General features: G+C 42.7%; 1 protein-coding gene across 2 annotated transcripts in view; it reads left to right on the top strand.

The window, feature by feature from the left end:
* The first annotated feature begins 2,201 nt into the window (after positions 1-2,201).
* Positions 2,202-13,912, top strand: part of Dcps (decapping enzyme, scavenger) — a 40,717-nt gene continuing 29,006 nt past the window's right edge. The window contains exons 1-2 of one of the 2 annotated variants that reach the window (XM_074066395.1): positions 2,202-2,644; positions 3,882-4,050. In XM_074066395.1, the coding sequence (XP_073922496.1) occupies positions 2,315-2,644; positions 3,882-4,050 (499 nt within the window). In that variant the 5' untranslated portion in view covers positions 2,202-2,314. The remainder of the gene's footprint in view (positions 2,645-3,881; positions 4,051-13,912) is intronic. The other variant, XM_020182706.2, reaches the window with a different exon arrangement.

Genomic DNA, 13,912 nt, shown 5'->3' with positions numbered 1-13,912 from the left:
GTGTGTGTGTATTAAATATATATATTCTTATCTATTACTGGGAATTTATTTCATATATTGACCTAATGTCAATCAGCATGCTTATTTATTCTACAAGATTTTTTAGATTTTATTGGGTTTTCTATAAATAGTTATATAATTTGCAAAGCAAAACCAAAATTTTAGTTCCTTCTTTGTCTTTCTGTGCTTCCTAGGATCTCCAGTGAAGTGGTGAAAGAAATGACAATAACAACCACTGTCTCATTCCTTAAAGGAAATGCTTCAAACATTTTTCTATTAAATGTGTTTGTTGTAGGTTTTTTGGTACATATTTTTTAACAGGTTAGGCATTTTCTGCTGTTTCTGCTTGGCTAAGAGTTTTACTTATTTTGAGTGGATTTTCTTTTTCATTTTAATCTAAATTTTCCTCATCTAGTAAGATGAGTTTTGTTTTTTCTCCTTTAAACAGTTAATGTAGTGAGTAACACAAGATTTTCTGGTCTTAAACCCACTTTTCATTCCTGGTAGGAACTCAACTTTACCATGTATATTAATATTTTATAAATTACAGGATTCACTTTGCTAACACTTTCTTTTGGAAATTGGAACTGTGTTCATACAGGCTTTGCCCTTAAATTGTTTGAAGTTTGAAGCCAGCTTGAGGCAAACAGTTTCCAAGACCCTATCTCAAAAAACCCCATTACAAAAAAAATGACTGGTGGAATGGCTCAAGGTGTAGGCCTTGAGTTCAAACCCCAGTACTGCAAAACAAACAAAACAACAAAAAACAAGTGATCTGGATCTTAGAAGGGCTACATCTTTTGCTCCTTCTTTGGAGACCCTAAATCACGAAAGACTTGTTTTGGTCTTGAGTCACTTGTAAACTTTGATTTATATAGCTGTCCCTCAGTATCCTCACAGGAACTGGTCCCAGGACACCCCTGCCCCCAGGATATCGAAATCCAGTCTCTTTTATAAAAGGGTGTATTTACATAAAACCTATGCACATGCATCCATATACTGGGATCTCTAGGTTACTTACAGTGCCTAACAATATAAATACATGTTTATGTGTACATGTTGTCATACTGTAGATTTAGGAAATCTCAAGAAAAATAGTCTCTACATGTTCAGTTCAGACAATTTTTTTCCCCCTGAATATTGGATGTGGAACACACAGAGATAAGAGAGTTGGCTGTATTGATGGTGTGATAGCTTTTCTTTGTTTGCTTTCTTTCCTAAGCTAACATGGAACTATATACTCAGAAAGGAAGAAACTAATTTATTAAACTATTTCAGAAACAAACAAATCTCAATCTGGAACACAGAAATCTTTTGATTTCTATCTTAGTTGGAAATTGCTTCCGGGTATAGAGAAATAAAATGTACTAGCAAAAACGTTTGGCTAAAACTTGGTATCAAACCTTGACAAAATTTAGATCTGTCAAATAATAAAAATCCTACAAAATCAGAAATCAAAAATTGTATTGGTCAAAGAAAAAAAAAAGGGTAGGATGGCAGAAATACAGGCAAATTGGTCCTGCCCGGTGAGAGTCATGGAAAGATACCCCTGGCTTAACTTTCTTTTCAACCAAAAAATGCCATCTATTAAAAAAAAAACAAAAAGAAAACACCATAAAGAATTTTAGTAAAATAGGGGCTGGGGGCGTGGCTTAAGTATTACAGCGCCTCGTGCCTAACAAGCACAAAGCCTTGAATTTAAACCCCAGTACCGCCTCTCTCCCCAAACTTAGTAAAGTAACAAAAATAGAAGAAATATGGAAATGGTGTAAGTATTCGCTGTAAGAAAACCGATCAAGAAATAGGGAGGCTCGCCAGGCGCCCGTGGCTCACCCTGCAATTCTAGCTACTCAGAAGGCCGATACCAAGATGATCGCAATTAGCGGCCAGCCGGGACAAACTGTTCGGGAGACACTCTTGAAACCACCTAACACAAAAAAGGGCTGGCGGAATAGCTCAAGTGGTAGAGCGCCTGCCTAGCTACGGTGAGATCCTGAGTTCAAACCCCAGTACCGCCGGAAAAAAAAGAAAAGTCTCACAGATTTGTTTTATAAACACTCTTTCCACGACCCGCTGACACAGCGCCCAACCGGGTCTTCCCCTCTCGCCCTGGGCCGGTGCGCCCTCTCCACAGCGCACCCACCTCTAGCCCGCCTTTTTAGGGACTCGCTACCCTCCTTTCCCTTCCCTTAGGCTGGCCGGCACCTCAAGCAGGTCAAGAGCTGTAACCCAGACTACAGTGTTGCAGAACCACCACCCTCCGAAGACGCGCGAACACCAGCGGAAGCGCGTTGCAGCACGGGGCACACTGGGAATGAGAGTTCCAGCCAAGGCCGCGCTGAGCACGCCGGGAGTTGGAGTCGCAGCCTCGCAGTCCGTGAGGAGCAGCTACGAGGGGCGGGGCCAGCGACTCGAGGGCGCAGGCGCACAGCTCCTCGAGGGCAGCATGGCGGACGTAGCGCCTCAACCCAAGAGAAAGCGCGAACTGGACGCTGAGGAGGCAGAAGCTCCAAGACCAGAAGAAAAGGAAGACGGCACTGGAAATGGTACTTCTGCCCCGGTGCGCTTACCGTTCTCCGGATTTAGAGTGCAAAAAGTGCTGAAGGAGTCTGCGCGGGACAAAATCATATTCTTGCACGGGAAGGTACTATTAAGCAACCCTGGGTGGAGACGCGGAAAGGAGGGAGCCAATCATCGCCTCCTAAGCGGATTTTTTTTTTTTTTTCTGTATCCGGTCTGGGAAATACCACTTACATTTTTGGGGGAAGGCGAAGTGCAATTCTTGGTGCGACAAAATTGCTCTTGCAGTTTAGAGAATGAACACATCTAGGTCTGATTTTTCTCATTTCTTCCCCCAAAATAGCTACTAGCCCTTATAGAATATATCAGATTAAAAACCGTGTGTTAAAACCCCAGACCATTCATCATAATTTATTCGATGTATAAAGGTGCTAACATCTCTGCAAATGTTGATGAATGTTTTGCTGTGGGCCCTTGTCCCTGGAAATGAGGTCGAGCCTGTAGGAGATAAGATCTCTGCTTTACACGACTTCAGCCAAACAGGAGACAGTGGGTATTGTTAGTCCAGTTCCACTTGCCATGAATTTTCATTCATGCTAGGGACTGAGGAGGTACTGGAGATGTGGAGATGAGTTACCATCTTTGATCTTCAGGATTGCAGAGTATCTCTGTGGAGAACAGTTAACACTGCTCACTTTAATTACCCTATGCTCAGCTGCCTAGCAGTGGCTACAGGAGAGATGGGGAGACCATCTGAAGCTAGTGAGGAGGCCTAGCTAGCCAAGGGCAGGGGTTGGGGGGGCCCCCCAGGAATACTAACAGGATCTCATGTCTTTGGAAGAATGAGGGGACGGGGCTAGACTTCCATGCCTCTCTCTGTATCTTATTTTTCTTTTAGTGTCCTGTCTGGTTTTCTCAGCCTCACTTGACTTCAGTGTGCATTTAAATGTTAAATATGAGAACCTTTGAACTAGGAGTTAGTGGGGAGATCGGAATTCTAGTTTCTATTTTAACACTGACTGTTCAGGAGACCTTGAATACGTATCACTTAATCTGTAGACCTGTTTCTTCATCTTTTCTTCTAAAGAGGGGAGAGTTTGGCAGAGGTCTCGTAAACCTAAAATAGAAAGAGAAACTTCACATCTTTTTGGAAGAAAGGTGTAGCTTCCACAAGGATTTGGATTAAGGTACCTTTTCTGGGAGAGAAGTATGTGTGCCATTGACTAGACTTCCCCAGTAAAAAGACTTAAGGGAATCCAAAGTGCTGGGATTTCAGAGGCCCTGAGCGCTTCTACCTCTGCTCTCCAGACTTTACCAGTGGCTCTGGCTCTGGAACTACTGATGGTATCTTCTACCCACAGGTGAATGAGGACTCTGGGGATGGAGAAGATGCTGTTGTGATCCTGGAGAAGACACCATTTCAGGTAGAACAGGTGGTGCAGCTCCTGACAGGCAACCCTGAGCTCCAGTTGCAGTTCTCCAATGATATCTATAGCACCTATCACCTGTTCTCTCCAAGGCAACTGAGTGGTGAGCAAGTGGTGGCTTAGGCGGCTGCATGTGCGGAGAATGAGATAGCGGGAAACTAGGGGCTGTGGTGAACAGACTCTCTGTACCTAATTCGCATGTTCTAGTATAATAGTTCTCAATGAGGTAGGTCCGTAGGGATTTTTCCTCCAATCTCTGAATTCGGTTTTGTTGTCAGAACTGGGTGTGTGTATGCTTCTGGCATCTGTGGGTAAATGACAGGGATGCCATGAAACATTCCCCTATGCCCAGTACAGGCCCCACAAACAAACAACTATCAATAGTGCTCAGCTTTAGAGATCCTTTTTTGGTGTAGTATGTTTTGGGGAGAAAATGTGATTCACTGGATAGAATAATCGATTCATCTTTTCTTTAATGATCATAATTGAATGATAATTACTTATTAAACCTTTACCGTTGTGTTAACCAACATGCCAAATATTCTGCATGAATTAACATATTTAATTCTCAAAACAGTCCTATTAAGGGGATTTCCCAGGTGCTGAAACTGAGGTTTTGAAAGGCTAAATAACTTATCCAAAAGCTCACAGTCAGTAGGTGGCAGGAAAATAAGTCTCTCAGTAGCTTATCACACTCTAACACCATGGGCCAGGTAGTATACTGGGGGCTGCAAAGGTAGTCACTTCTCTGAAGGAACTCATTTTTTGATGGGAGAGAGAAAAAGTATAGTCCAGCAGGATAAGCTGGAGAAGGGCAGAAGCCTGTGGGTAATAGGCAGAGATTTGGTTTTTTTGATTGCAAGCATTTTTTAATTTATTAAGAAGAAGAATATACTGTGCCCAAAGTCAGATATGGTATGCACTGAGTTTTGCTAGAAACATAAAGGAGATTGGTTGACCTTAATGGTTCCTAACCAGGAAATCCTGGTGTTGAAGAGCACATGGTGGTTTTTGTTACATCCTTCTGTGTGCTTATTTGCTCTCCAACATTTAAGAGCAGTTTAGGCTTTCCAGGTAACCCTGCCCCATAGTCTTTTTGATAGTCATTTCCACACTTCCATGAAAAGGTGCTATTGTCTTTTGAAAATATGTGAACACTTGATGTGAGACAAGCAAACCTTTCAGAACAGAAAACAGCAGCCTGGTCTTCACTGCAAGAGAACCAGATTGATTGGTTCAAGATGATGAAAGTGGACAGCTATGTTTACTTTCTCAGGCATCGACATTTGAGTAAATGTGTCCTTTCACAAGGGATGGCAGAAGCGTGACAGAAGGCACTAAATGCAGCTTAGAGTGGCCCTAAACTACAGGTTCTGGGGCCATTGTTTTGCTGCCATACCCTTTCCCTCACCTTCCCCACTCTCAGCCAAAGTTCAGAAGGTTCTGCTGCTCAGATCAACCCTATGGAATCCACAGGTTTCCTTTTTTTTTTTTTTTGTGGTATTGGGGTTTGAACTCAGGGCCTTCACCTTGAGCCACTTCACCAGCCTTATTTTTGTGAAGGGTTTTTCTAGATAGGGTCTTGCGAAACTGTTTACTTGGACTGGCTTTGAATTTGTGATCCTCCTGATCTTTGCCTCCTGAATAGCTAGGATTACAGGTGTTTCCTTTTTATTTGATTTTTGCAGTCCTTCTGTGGCACTGCACAAAAGTGGTAATGGTGACTGCCTTTATTTCTGTTTCTAGCTTTTTGTTCCAAGATGAGCACTGAAAGAGGCAGTTGTCATTGGCTTGCCAAGGTTGTCTTCCTCACTCAGCTTCACATGTCTCCATAACCTTTTCTTTGGAACCACCCCCATCCACCTGAGAGTCTCATGTGGGAGCTCTTCTTTTCCTGCCTTCTTAGCACACATGCATGCTTGGTATGCCTACACAACTAGGACTGGGAATTTGGAAGTCACAGCAGTTGCCTCCAGGGCTGGGAACCTGTCTCTCCCTTGTTTAGCTATATACCCTGTGACTTTTTTTCTTTTTTTTTTTTTTTTTTTGTGTTGGTACTGGGGTTTGAGCTCAGGGCTTTGTGCTTACTAGGCAGAGGCTGTACCGCTTGAGCCATACCTCTAATCCCCTCCAACGCTCCCAGACTTTCACAATCAGGATTGACAAACTTTTAGTAAAGGACCAAAGTAAATATTCTAGACTTTGTGAGGCCCAAGTATCCTCAGACTTCTCCCTCTGCCCCTCTAAAAATGAAAATATCACACCTGGCTTGCTAGTTTTACACACACAGGCCATGGGTTAGCTGTGACTATATAGTTTTACGGCCCCTGTTCCAGATTTTTGCCACTCAAAATGTGGTCTGTGGACCAGTAGTGTGGGCACTACCCAGGAGCTTGTTAGAAACAATTCCAGGCCCTACGTCAGACTACAAAACCAGTCTGCATTTTATGAAAATTCCTTAGTGAGTCACAGGCACATTAAACTTGGAGGGCCAGGAATTGTGGCTCCTACCTATAACCCTAGTTACTCAGAAGGCAGAGATTGAGAGGATTATGGGTTGAAATTGGTCCCCAGCAAAAAAGCAAGACCCTTTCTGAAAAATAACTATGGCCAAAAAGGGCTAGGATGTGGCTGAAGTTGTAGAGCACCTGCCTAGCAAGAGTGAGTTCAAACCCCAGCAAAAAGATCCCTCTCTCTGTGTGCTGGTGATGCTGGCTTTAGTTCTCCATCCTTGGCCTTGCCAAAACTCCCAGCTTATAAATTGAAGTAAATGCCTCCATGACATTTCCATTTGGAGGTCTCACAGGTGAAATGCACAAATCCAATGGTAATGTATTCAGAAGCATTTGGAACCCATTAAATAGTAGCTGCTATTATTATTCTGGGGTGTGTGGTCCCTATGTTACCATAGCTTCAAAGATGAGTATGTATGGTCCCTGGGTACCATAGTTTCAAAGATGAGTAAGATGCCATCCCCTGCCTTCATGTATGTTTGGGGTGCTGGCAGGAGGAACACAAGTTACTGTGAAAAGATAAGAGATAAAAAGAGGAGGGTTTGCCATGTTGAGAAGTACTATATTAAACATAAGCATATTGTTATGACTTTAAAAAAAAAGAATTTGATGTAGGGTATCAGAGGTCCTTGAAGGTTGGAGCCATGTTAAGGCCATTTCCAAGCCCCAGCAGCCAGACCCATTTTAGCTGCTCTGTAAGTGACTGATAGAAACTGATCTGCATTCTTTTTCCTGCATTCCATGGCCACTAGGTGGCAGTGTTTCCAAAGTATTCCTGTGGCTCTCTCCTCTGGCTTTCTAGCCAGGTCCTAGGCAGAGCATTCTGGAGCCTGATATCTTCAGTTTGAGTCACAACTCAATGTTGCCCACCCGGGGCATCTTAAAGTGCAGTTCCTGGGACTTCAGCCCCTCTGTGTCCCATGCACGGTCAATTGCTTCTTTGACTTTGTCTGCTGTCTCTGGATGCTTCCCTAGTCCTCCTTCCCAGAATATTACTTGTATGGGTGAACCCCCTACCCCTTATTTCTGAGCTGGCCTCTCTCCTAAACTCAGCACAAATGCTGTGCTCAGCTGATTTCTTCTGGTATTTCTCCAGTCACTGGCAAATTTCCTCTCCAAGTCTGAAGAGTTTGCAGTCTCCTCATTCATTTATCCCTTTTGGATTCTTGGCTGACCACGAGAGGCTGCTCCTATGAGCCCCTCATGGCCCCCCACCATGCTGACATAGTGGAGAGAGTGCGGGCTTTGAGAGCTTGATACGCCTGTGTTCTGTCCCAATATTTATTTTAGTGTAGTGCAACAGTAAAGAGCAAACTTCAGACAAGACAGACCTGGGTTCAGATCCTGCCTTTTCCATTAGCTAACAAGACTTGGGACATTTTTTATTACTAAAATATTTAAAATATAAATATTTTATATTTTATATTTTTGGCAGTACTGGGGTTTGAGCTCATGGCCTCAACCTTGCTAGGCAGGTGCTGTACCACTTGAACCGTGTCTCAGTGGACATTTCCTTGTTCACTTAACAATTGTGAAGTGCCTACTCTGTGCCAGCTGCTCTAGTGGATGCTGGGTATATGTAGAGGTGAGTACAACAGGTGTTAGCACTATCTTTGGAGGTCTGGAGAGAAGGCAGGCAGCCAACAAGCAAGCAAGTGTCTTTGTGATTGTGAGCAGGCAAGGGGCTGCACAAGCTGGGGGATCAGGAAAGTATCTGCAGTGGAGACAATGCCCAAGTGAGACCTGATGGATGAGAAGGAGCAGCTGTGTAGAGAGCTTTTGGGAAGTGTGAAGAGAATGTTCTAGGCTGAGAGAACAGCACATAGTCTGAGGAGGAAAGAGGAACAGAAAGGAGGCTGTTAGGTTGGGATCATGGGTGGAGGCAGTGGCCAGGGTGGGACATAGATGAAGTTAAGGAAGTAGCCGTAATTGTTTTCTCTGCTAAATTGCACATACCTCAATGGGGCAGTTAAGAAATCTCAAAGGAAGTCTTTTGCAACATTTTGTTAGTCTGTGCCATCAATGAGAGGTACATTTTCTATTGTGATCCAGATAACATGAATAAATATACATATATATAATATATAGAGTAAGGATACATGTATTTTCTGCTTTTAGTCTCTTTCCTTTTTTTTTTTTTTGCAGTTCTGGAGTTTGAACTCAGGGCTATGCTCATTAGGCAGGCTCTCTACCACTTGAACATGACCCTAACCCCTTTTTGCTTTAGTTATTTTTTTATATAGGGTCTAGTACTTTTTCCCTCTGGGGCCAGCCTCAGAGATTCTCCTACCTGTGCCTGCTGAGTAGCAGGGATGTCAGACATGCGGCCACCATGCCTGACTTGTTGGTTGAGATGGGGGTCTTGCTAACTTTTTGCCTGAGGTAGCCTGGAACCATGATCCTCCTAATCTCTGCTTCCCAAGTAGCTGGGATTATGGATATGTACCATTGTACCTGGAGTTTGAATTTAGGGCCTCACGTTTGCTAGGCAGGTGCTCTTACCACTTGAGTCACTCCACCACCTCCTTTTTGTGATGGGTTTCATTTTGCTGGGGGCTGGCTTTATACTGGGATCCTCCTGATCTCTACCTCCTGAGTAGCTAGGATTACAGGTGTGAACCACCAGCGCCTGGCTTCTGGTTTCCTTTTTTAAATGCTGACTTTAACCTCCTGAAATGATGTCATGGTTACATCCAATTGAAATGAGATGCACAGTGCTTGCTGTGGCTGCATATATACTAAAATTGAAATTAAGTACATAAGCTAGGTGCTGGTGGCTCATGCCTGTAATCCTAGCTACGCAGGAGGCAGAGATCAGGAGGATTGCAGTTCAAAGCCAGCCCAGGCAAATAGTTCTCAAGACCCTGTCTCAAAAAAACCCTCCATGTAAAAGGGCTCATGGTGTGGTTCAAGGTCTAGGCCCAGAGTTCAAACCCCAATACTCCAAAAAAAAAAAAAAGAAATTAGGTGCATAAAGCTCTTGCTACTGCAGCTGGCATGTGGCAGCATGTATCTGAGAGTGGTATTACTGCATTATCTACTCTTGTTTTTCCATCTTTCCCCTATGGGAGCCCTGAGGGGAATAGTTTCCAGCATGTAACTGGGAAAAGTGACTGGCACTGGCCATGGTGGGTTTCCCTTTCTTCCTCTCTTTGCCAGGTGGCAAAAGTGAGGAACTAGTGAGCAAGGTGGCTGGTGTTGCATATGGTTGGACTTCCTCTACCATACAAGAGGACAGAGCTTGTGTCACCTTCCTCTGCTGTCTCAGCTCTCATGTCTGTGGCCTGTCTATCAGTGGAGGCTTTCATTGAGATCTCTGTTCTTCTCACCTGAAGAAGAAGGGGGAAATAGTAGGGGAGGAGTGTGACTCAGAAATCCAGACTACCTCTGAAAAGGCCAATTGTTTTGCTTGCTACAAAGCAGGGGGTGGAATCTCAGGTTCAGAGGAGACAGGCATCTGTGTGAGAGAGGCCAGAACAGGGAGCAGAGGGTGGGATCCTGGGAATTGCATCATTTTTTGGCTGCAGAGAACACCCAGTACTTTAGCCACGTGCCAGAGTTTTCTATCCTATGCTTTCTATAAAGGTAAAGCCCAGACCTTTGGAGGGAGGAGTGAGGAGTTGTTTAGGAGGAGCATTTTGAAAGACTAGCTGTTCCTAGGAGAGTTTCCTTTGAAGTATTGTTCATGATCAAAAAAGCTAGAAACTTTTAAATAACAGAATAGATCAATGATAGTAACTACAGTGTGCTACCCTCTCTGTGGCAGTGAAAATGAACTACAGCTACATGCACCAATGAAGGATAAATCTCACCAGGGAGGGCAAAAAAAGCAAGATACAGAATGCACAGTGTGATTCCAATGATATGAAATTGAAAAGCAAGCAGACCTAAACAGTGTACTGCTTAGGGATGGCTATATAAATGTAATAAAGCTACAAAGACAGCAAAGAAATGATTAACCCCCAAATCAGAAAGGCGATTGTTGTTTTGGGGGCGGGTATGGAAGAGAGAGTGACAGTTTATGGTAATGTTCTGTTTATTGGATTGTGCATGGGTATTCTTTCTATTTTATCTAAGGTCTTTAAGTAGTATCTATTTCATGAATGCATACTTACATATACCCTTGATTTGTATGCAGTATATTTTCCAATTAACAGTTAAGAAAAACTGGCTGGTCCTTGTATGGATTAAGAATATCCTTCCAGAAGTCAGACACAGTGGTTCATACCTGTAATTCTAGCTACTTAGGAGGCAGAGATCAGGAAGACTGGGGAAAGGGGTGGGGAGTGTTTGAACCCAGCACATGCACAAAATTAGCAAGCCCTCATCTCAACAATAAAAAGTTGAGTGCAGTGGTGCACACTTGTCATTCCAGCTATGGGAAGCATAAATAGGAGGATTGGGCTCAGGCCAGCTTGGACATAAATGCAAGACTCTATCAGGAAAATAACAAAAGCAAAAAGAGCTGAAGAACACAGCTCAAATGATAGTGGGCCTGTCTGGCAAGCATAAAACCCTGAGTTCAAACCCTAGAACTGCATAACAAAACAAGAATATTCTCCCACAGATGTGAAAGGTTCTGTCCTCATTTGGTTTTAGCCACTGTTGAAAGTGAAAGTGTTTGGTTTCAGCCTTCTCCTCCTCAATTTGGGGAATTATCAGGCTTCATGATTACCCCTCCCTCCACTTCTCTGGGGTAGAAGAGTGGTCAGACCAGACCTTTTCTTCCCAGAAGATAAGAGAGCCCCATCCTTGTTGGAAGACACCCAAAGATGATGACAACCCTGACAGAATAGAGCAGTTTGGGCAATAATTGTAAGAGAAGCCCAGGTACCAGGCTTTGGGTGCTTCACCACACAAATTGGCACAGGCTGCTCAGCCCATCCCCTGTGTATGTCTTCCATAGCCTTCTCACTGCGGCTGAGCCAAAGGACAAGAGTTCTCTGAACAGTGACCAACAGGGGATGTTGTTCTAGACAGGATTCAGCCAGGACACTTACCAGAGCAACACGATCATCTAACATGAGAAATAACTGCAGGCTTATGTCCATTGGGCCATACCAGAGAAAGTCACTTTACTGAGACCCAGTTTCTCTGACTGATACATGAATCAAATAGTTGGTTAGCCTACTTCAGGGCGTTTCTTTATCATATGAGATCATAGAGTCTTAGTGTCTCAAGTTGAATAGAGATAAAGTTTATTAGTAGAGAGCTCATATAAAACTGTTCATTGGAATTGCTTAATGAGCTTTGTCAAGTATAGACTCTGGGCTTCTGAGTAACAGTCTCTGGGGTGAAAAGTCATGTATGTAATTACTGAGTCAAGATAATAGCAATAAAAGGCTTATAGTAGGCAGGAGCAGGCTTTCATACCACTCTGCTACCCTAGCCCTGTTTCCCAGATGCAGCCACTACTAAGAATATTCCTGGGCTCATGCCTGCTGGGGGTTTCCTCTAGACATAGGCTTATACAGTTCTAGAATATGCGTATACAGGTCTTTCTTTCTTTTTGGCTATTTTTTGTTTATTGTTTGAGTTCTTTCTTAGTTTATTAAGAAAATGAAGTATTCTTCCTTCTGTCCTCCCTCTCCCCTCTTCTCTACTTTCAGTGTTTTTTTGCTTTGTGATGCTGGGGTTTGAACTCAGAGCCTCATGGTTGCTAGGCAGGCATTCTACCACTTGAGCCACTCCATCAGCCCTTTTTGTGTTAGGTATTTTCAAGATCAGGTTTCTCAAACTGTTTGCCTGAGGTACCCTCTAACTCAATCCTCCTGATTTCTGCCTCCTAAGCAGCTAGGATTACTTTCAGTTTTTGTTATTGATTTGTTTTTTAGTGCCTTTAGAATCCTAAATATCCTAACAGCTTTAATCCTTATTCCATCTACTGTAGGTTTTATCGCTGACTGGTAAAAATATCAGTATCCCCAATTTTTTCATTGCTTCTTCTGTCTTCTACTATCTCCTAATTTCCACCACTGTCCTTTTGTTTCTTGCTATCATTATGCCCTGTTGTTGGATGGTCATGAAATCTTTTATGCTTTGTCTGTAAGTTGATTCTAAGTTGAAAACCAGTAGGCTATGTTTATGCTATTGTGGCATTTTCATATTTGCTACATGTTCAAGATTTTAGTTTTCTTTTCTGCCTGCCCAGTGTTTAATCCCCAGGCCACTCAAAAAAGAGTACTTCTGATGTCCAAGTCAAATGAATTCTCTTTTCTTACATTCCAGCAATTCCTGCAAATGATGCTGCCTTTTTTTTTTGTTCGGTATTTGACCTGTTATTTTATCAGTTTTTCCTTTGTCACATAGGCAACCAGAAGTTGCCTCTCTTTTCATTGTGGCTAAAAGAAAAATGTACCTTTACTTTCTGTTCTTACAAAGATCCATCTGCTTGGTTGATAATTCATCAGGTGCTATTTCCTTCCTTCTGGCAATACTGCAGAAAGCTCTTTCCTGATTCTGCAATCTGGACAGGCAGTTCTCTAGGCCTGCTGTTTAGCTCTCAACTGGAGACTTCCTTTTAAAACTTTCCTGGGTCAGATCCATTGTTTTCTAGATTCTATGCAGTTTTCTTTCCTGTTACACTCCCTTGATTACCTAAAGCACATTATTAAATAATTCCTCAGAAAGAGTATGTGGGAAGTAAACTTTGAATCCTTTATTTTTCTGTCACTTTTGATTGATAGTTTAACTGAATACAGAGTTTAAATTTATTTTCCTTCAAAACATTAAAGACATTGATCTATTGACCAAGCATCCATTGTTGCTAATGCCAGTTTGATTTTCATTTCTTCATAGGGAACTTAGATTTTTTGTTTTGGTTTTGTTTCCTTCTTTGGAAGTATGCTGTATACTTTCTTGATCTTTGGTTTTCTGAAAATTTGTAAGGCTGTTTAGGTTGGGTTTTCCTTCTTTCTCTTTCATTGCTGTGGGCACTCTTGAATGATTAAATTTTAGGGTATTCTGCTTTGAACATTTTTTTTCTTGGGTGGGTGGTGCTGGGGTTTCTACTCAGAGCCTCATATTTGCTATGCAGGCACTCTATCATTTGAACCACTCCACCAGCCCTTTTTTGTGTTGGGTATTTTCGAGATTGGGTTTTATAAACTATTTGTCTAGACTGGCTTCAAACCTCGATTCTCCTGATCTCTGCCTCCTGACTAGCTAGCATTGCAGGCATGAGCTACTGGCGCCTGCTGAACATTTTTTCTATTTCTCTTTATTTTCTTCCCTCCATTTCCTTCTGCTTGAAATCTCTGCCCCCCTCCCCCCCTAGTGCTAGGGATTGAACCCAGATCCTCAAGCATGCTAGCTCTACTGCTGAGTATATCCTTAGCCCTGGAAATCTTATTTATTATTAAGACTTATCGGTCCTGTGTGTTTCTCTCTTGTCTCACTTTTTTCATGTATGTCATTTCTTTCTACAGTCTGATAGAGCATCTTCACTTTATC

The sequence above is a fragment of the Castor canadensis genome, chromosome 2, assembly GCF_047511655.1.
Source record: "Castor canadensis chromosome 2, mCasCan1.hap1v2, whole genome shotgun sequence".
Taxonomy (NCBI): domain Eukaryota; kingdom Metazoa; phylum Chordata; class Mammalia; order Rodentia; family Castoridae; genus Castor; species Castor canadensis.
The sequence above is the reverse complement of the archived record's forward strand: the minus strand, read 5'-3'. Positions and strand labels throughout refer to the sequence as shown.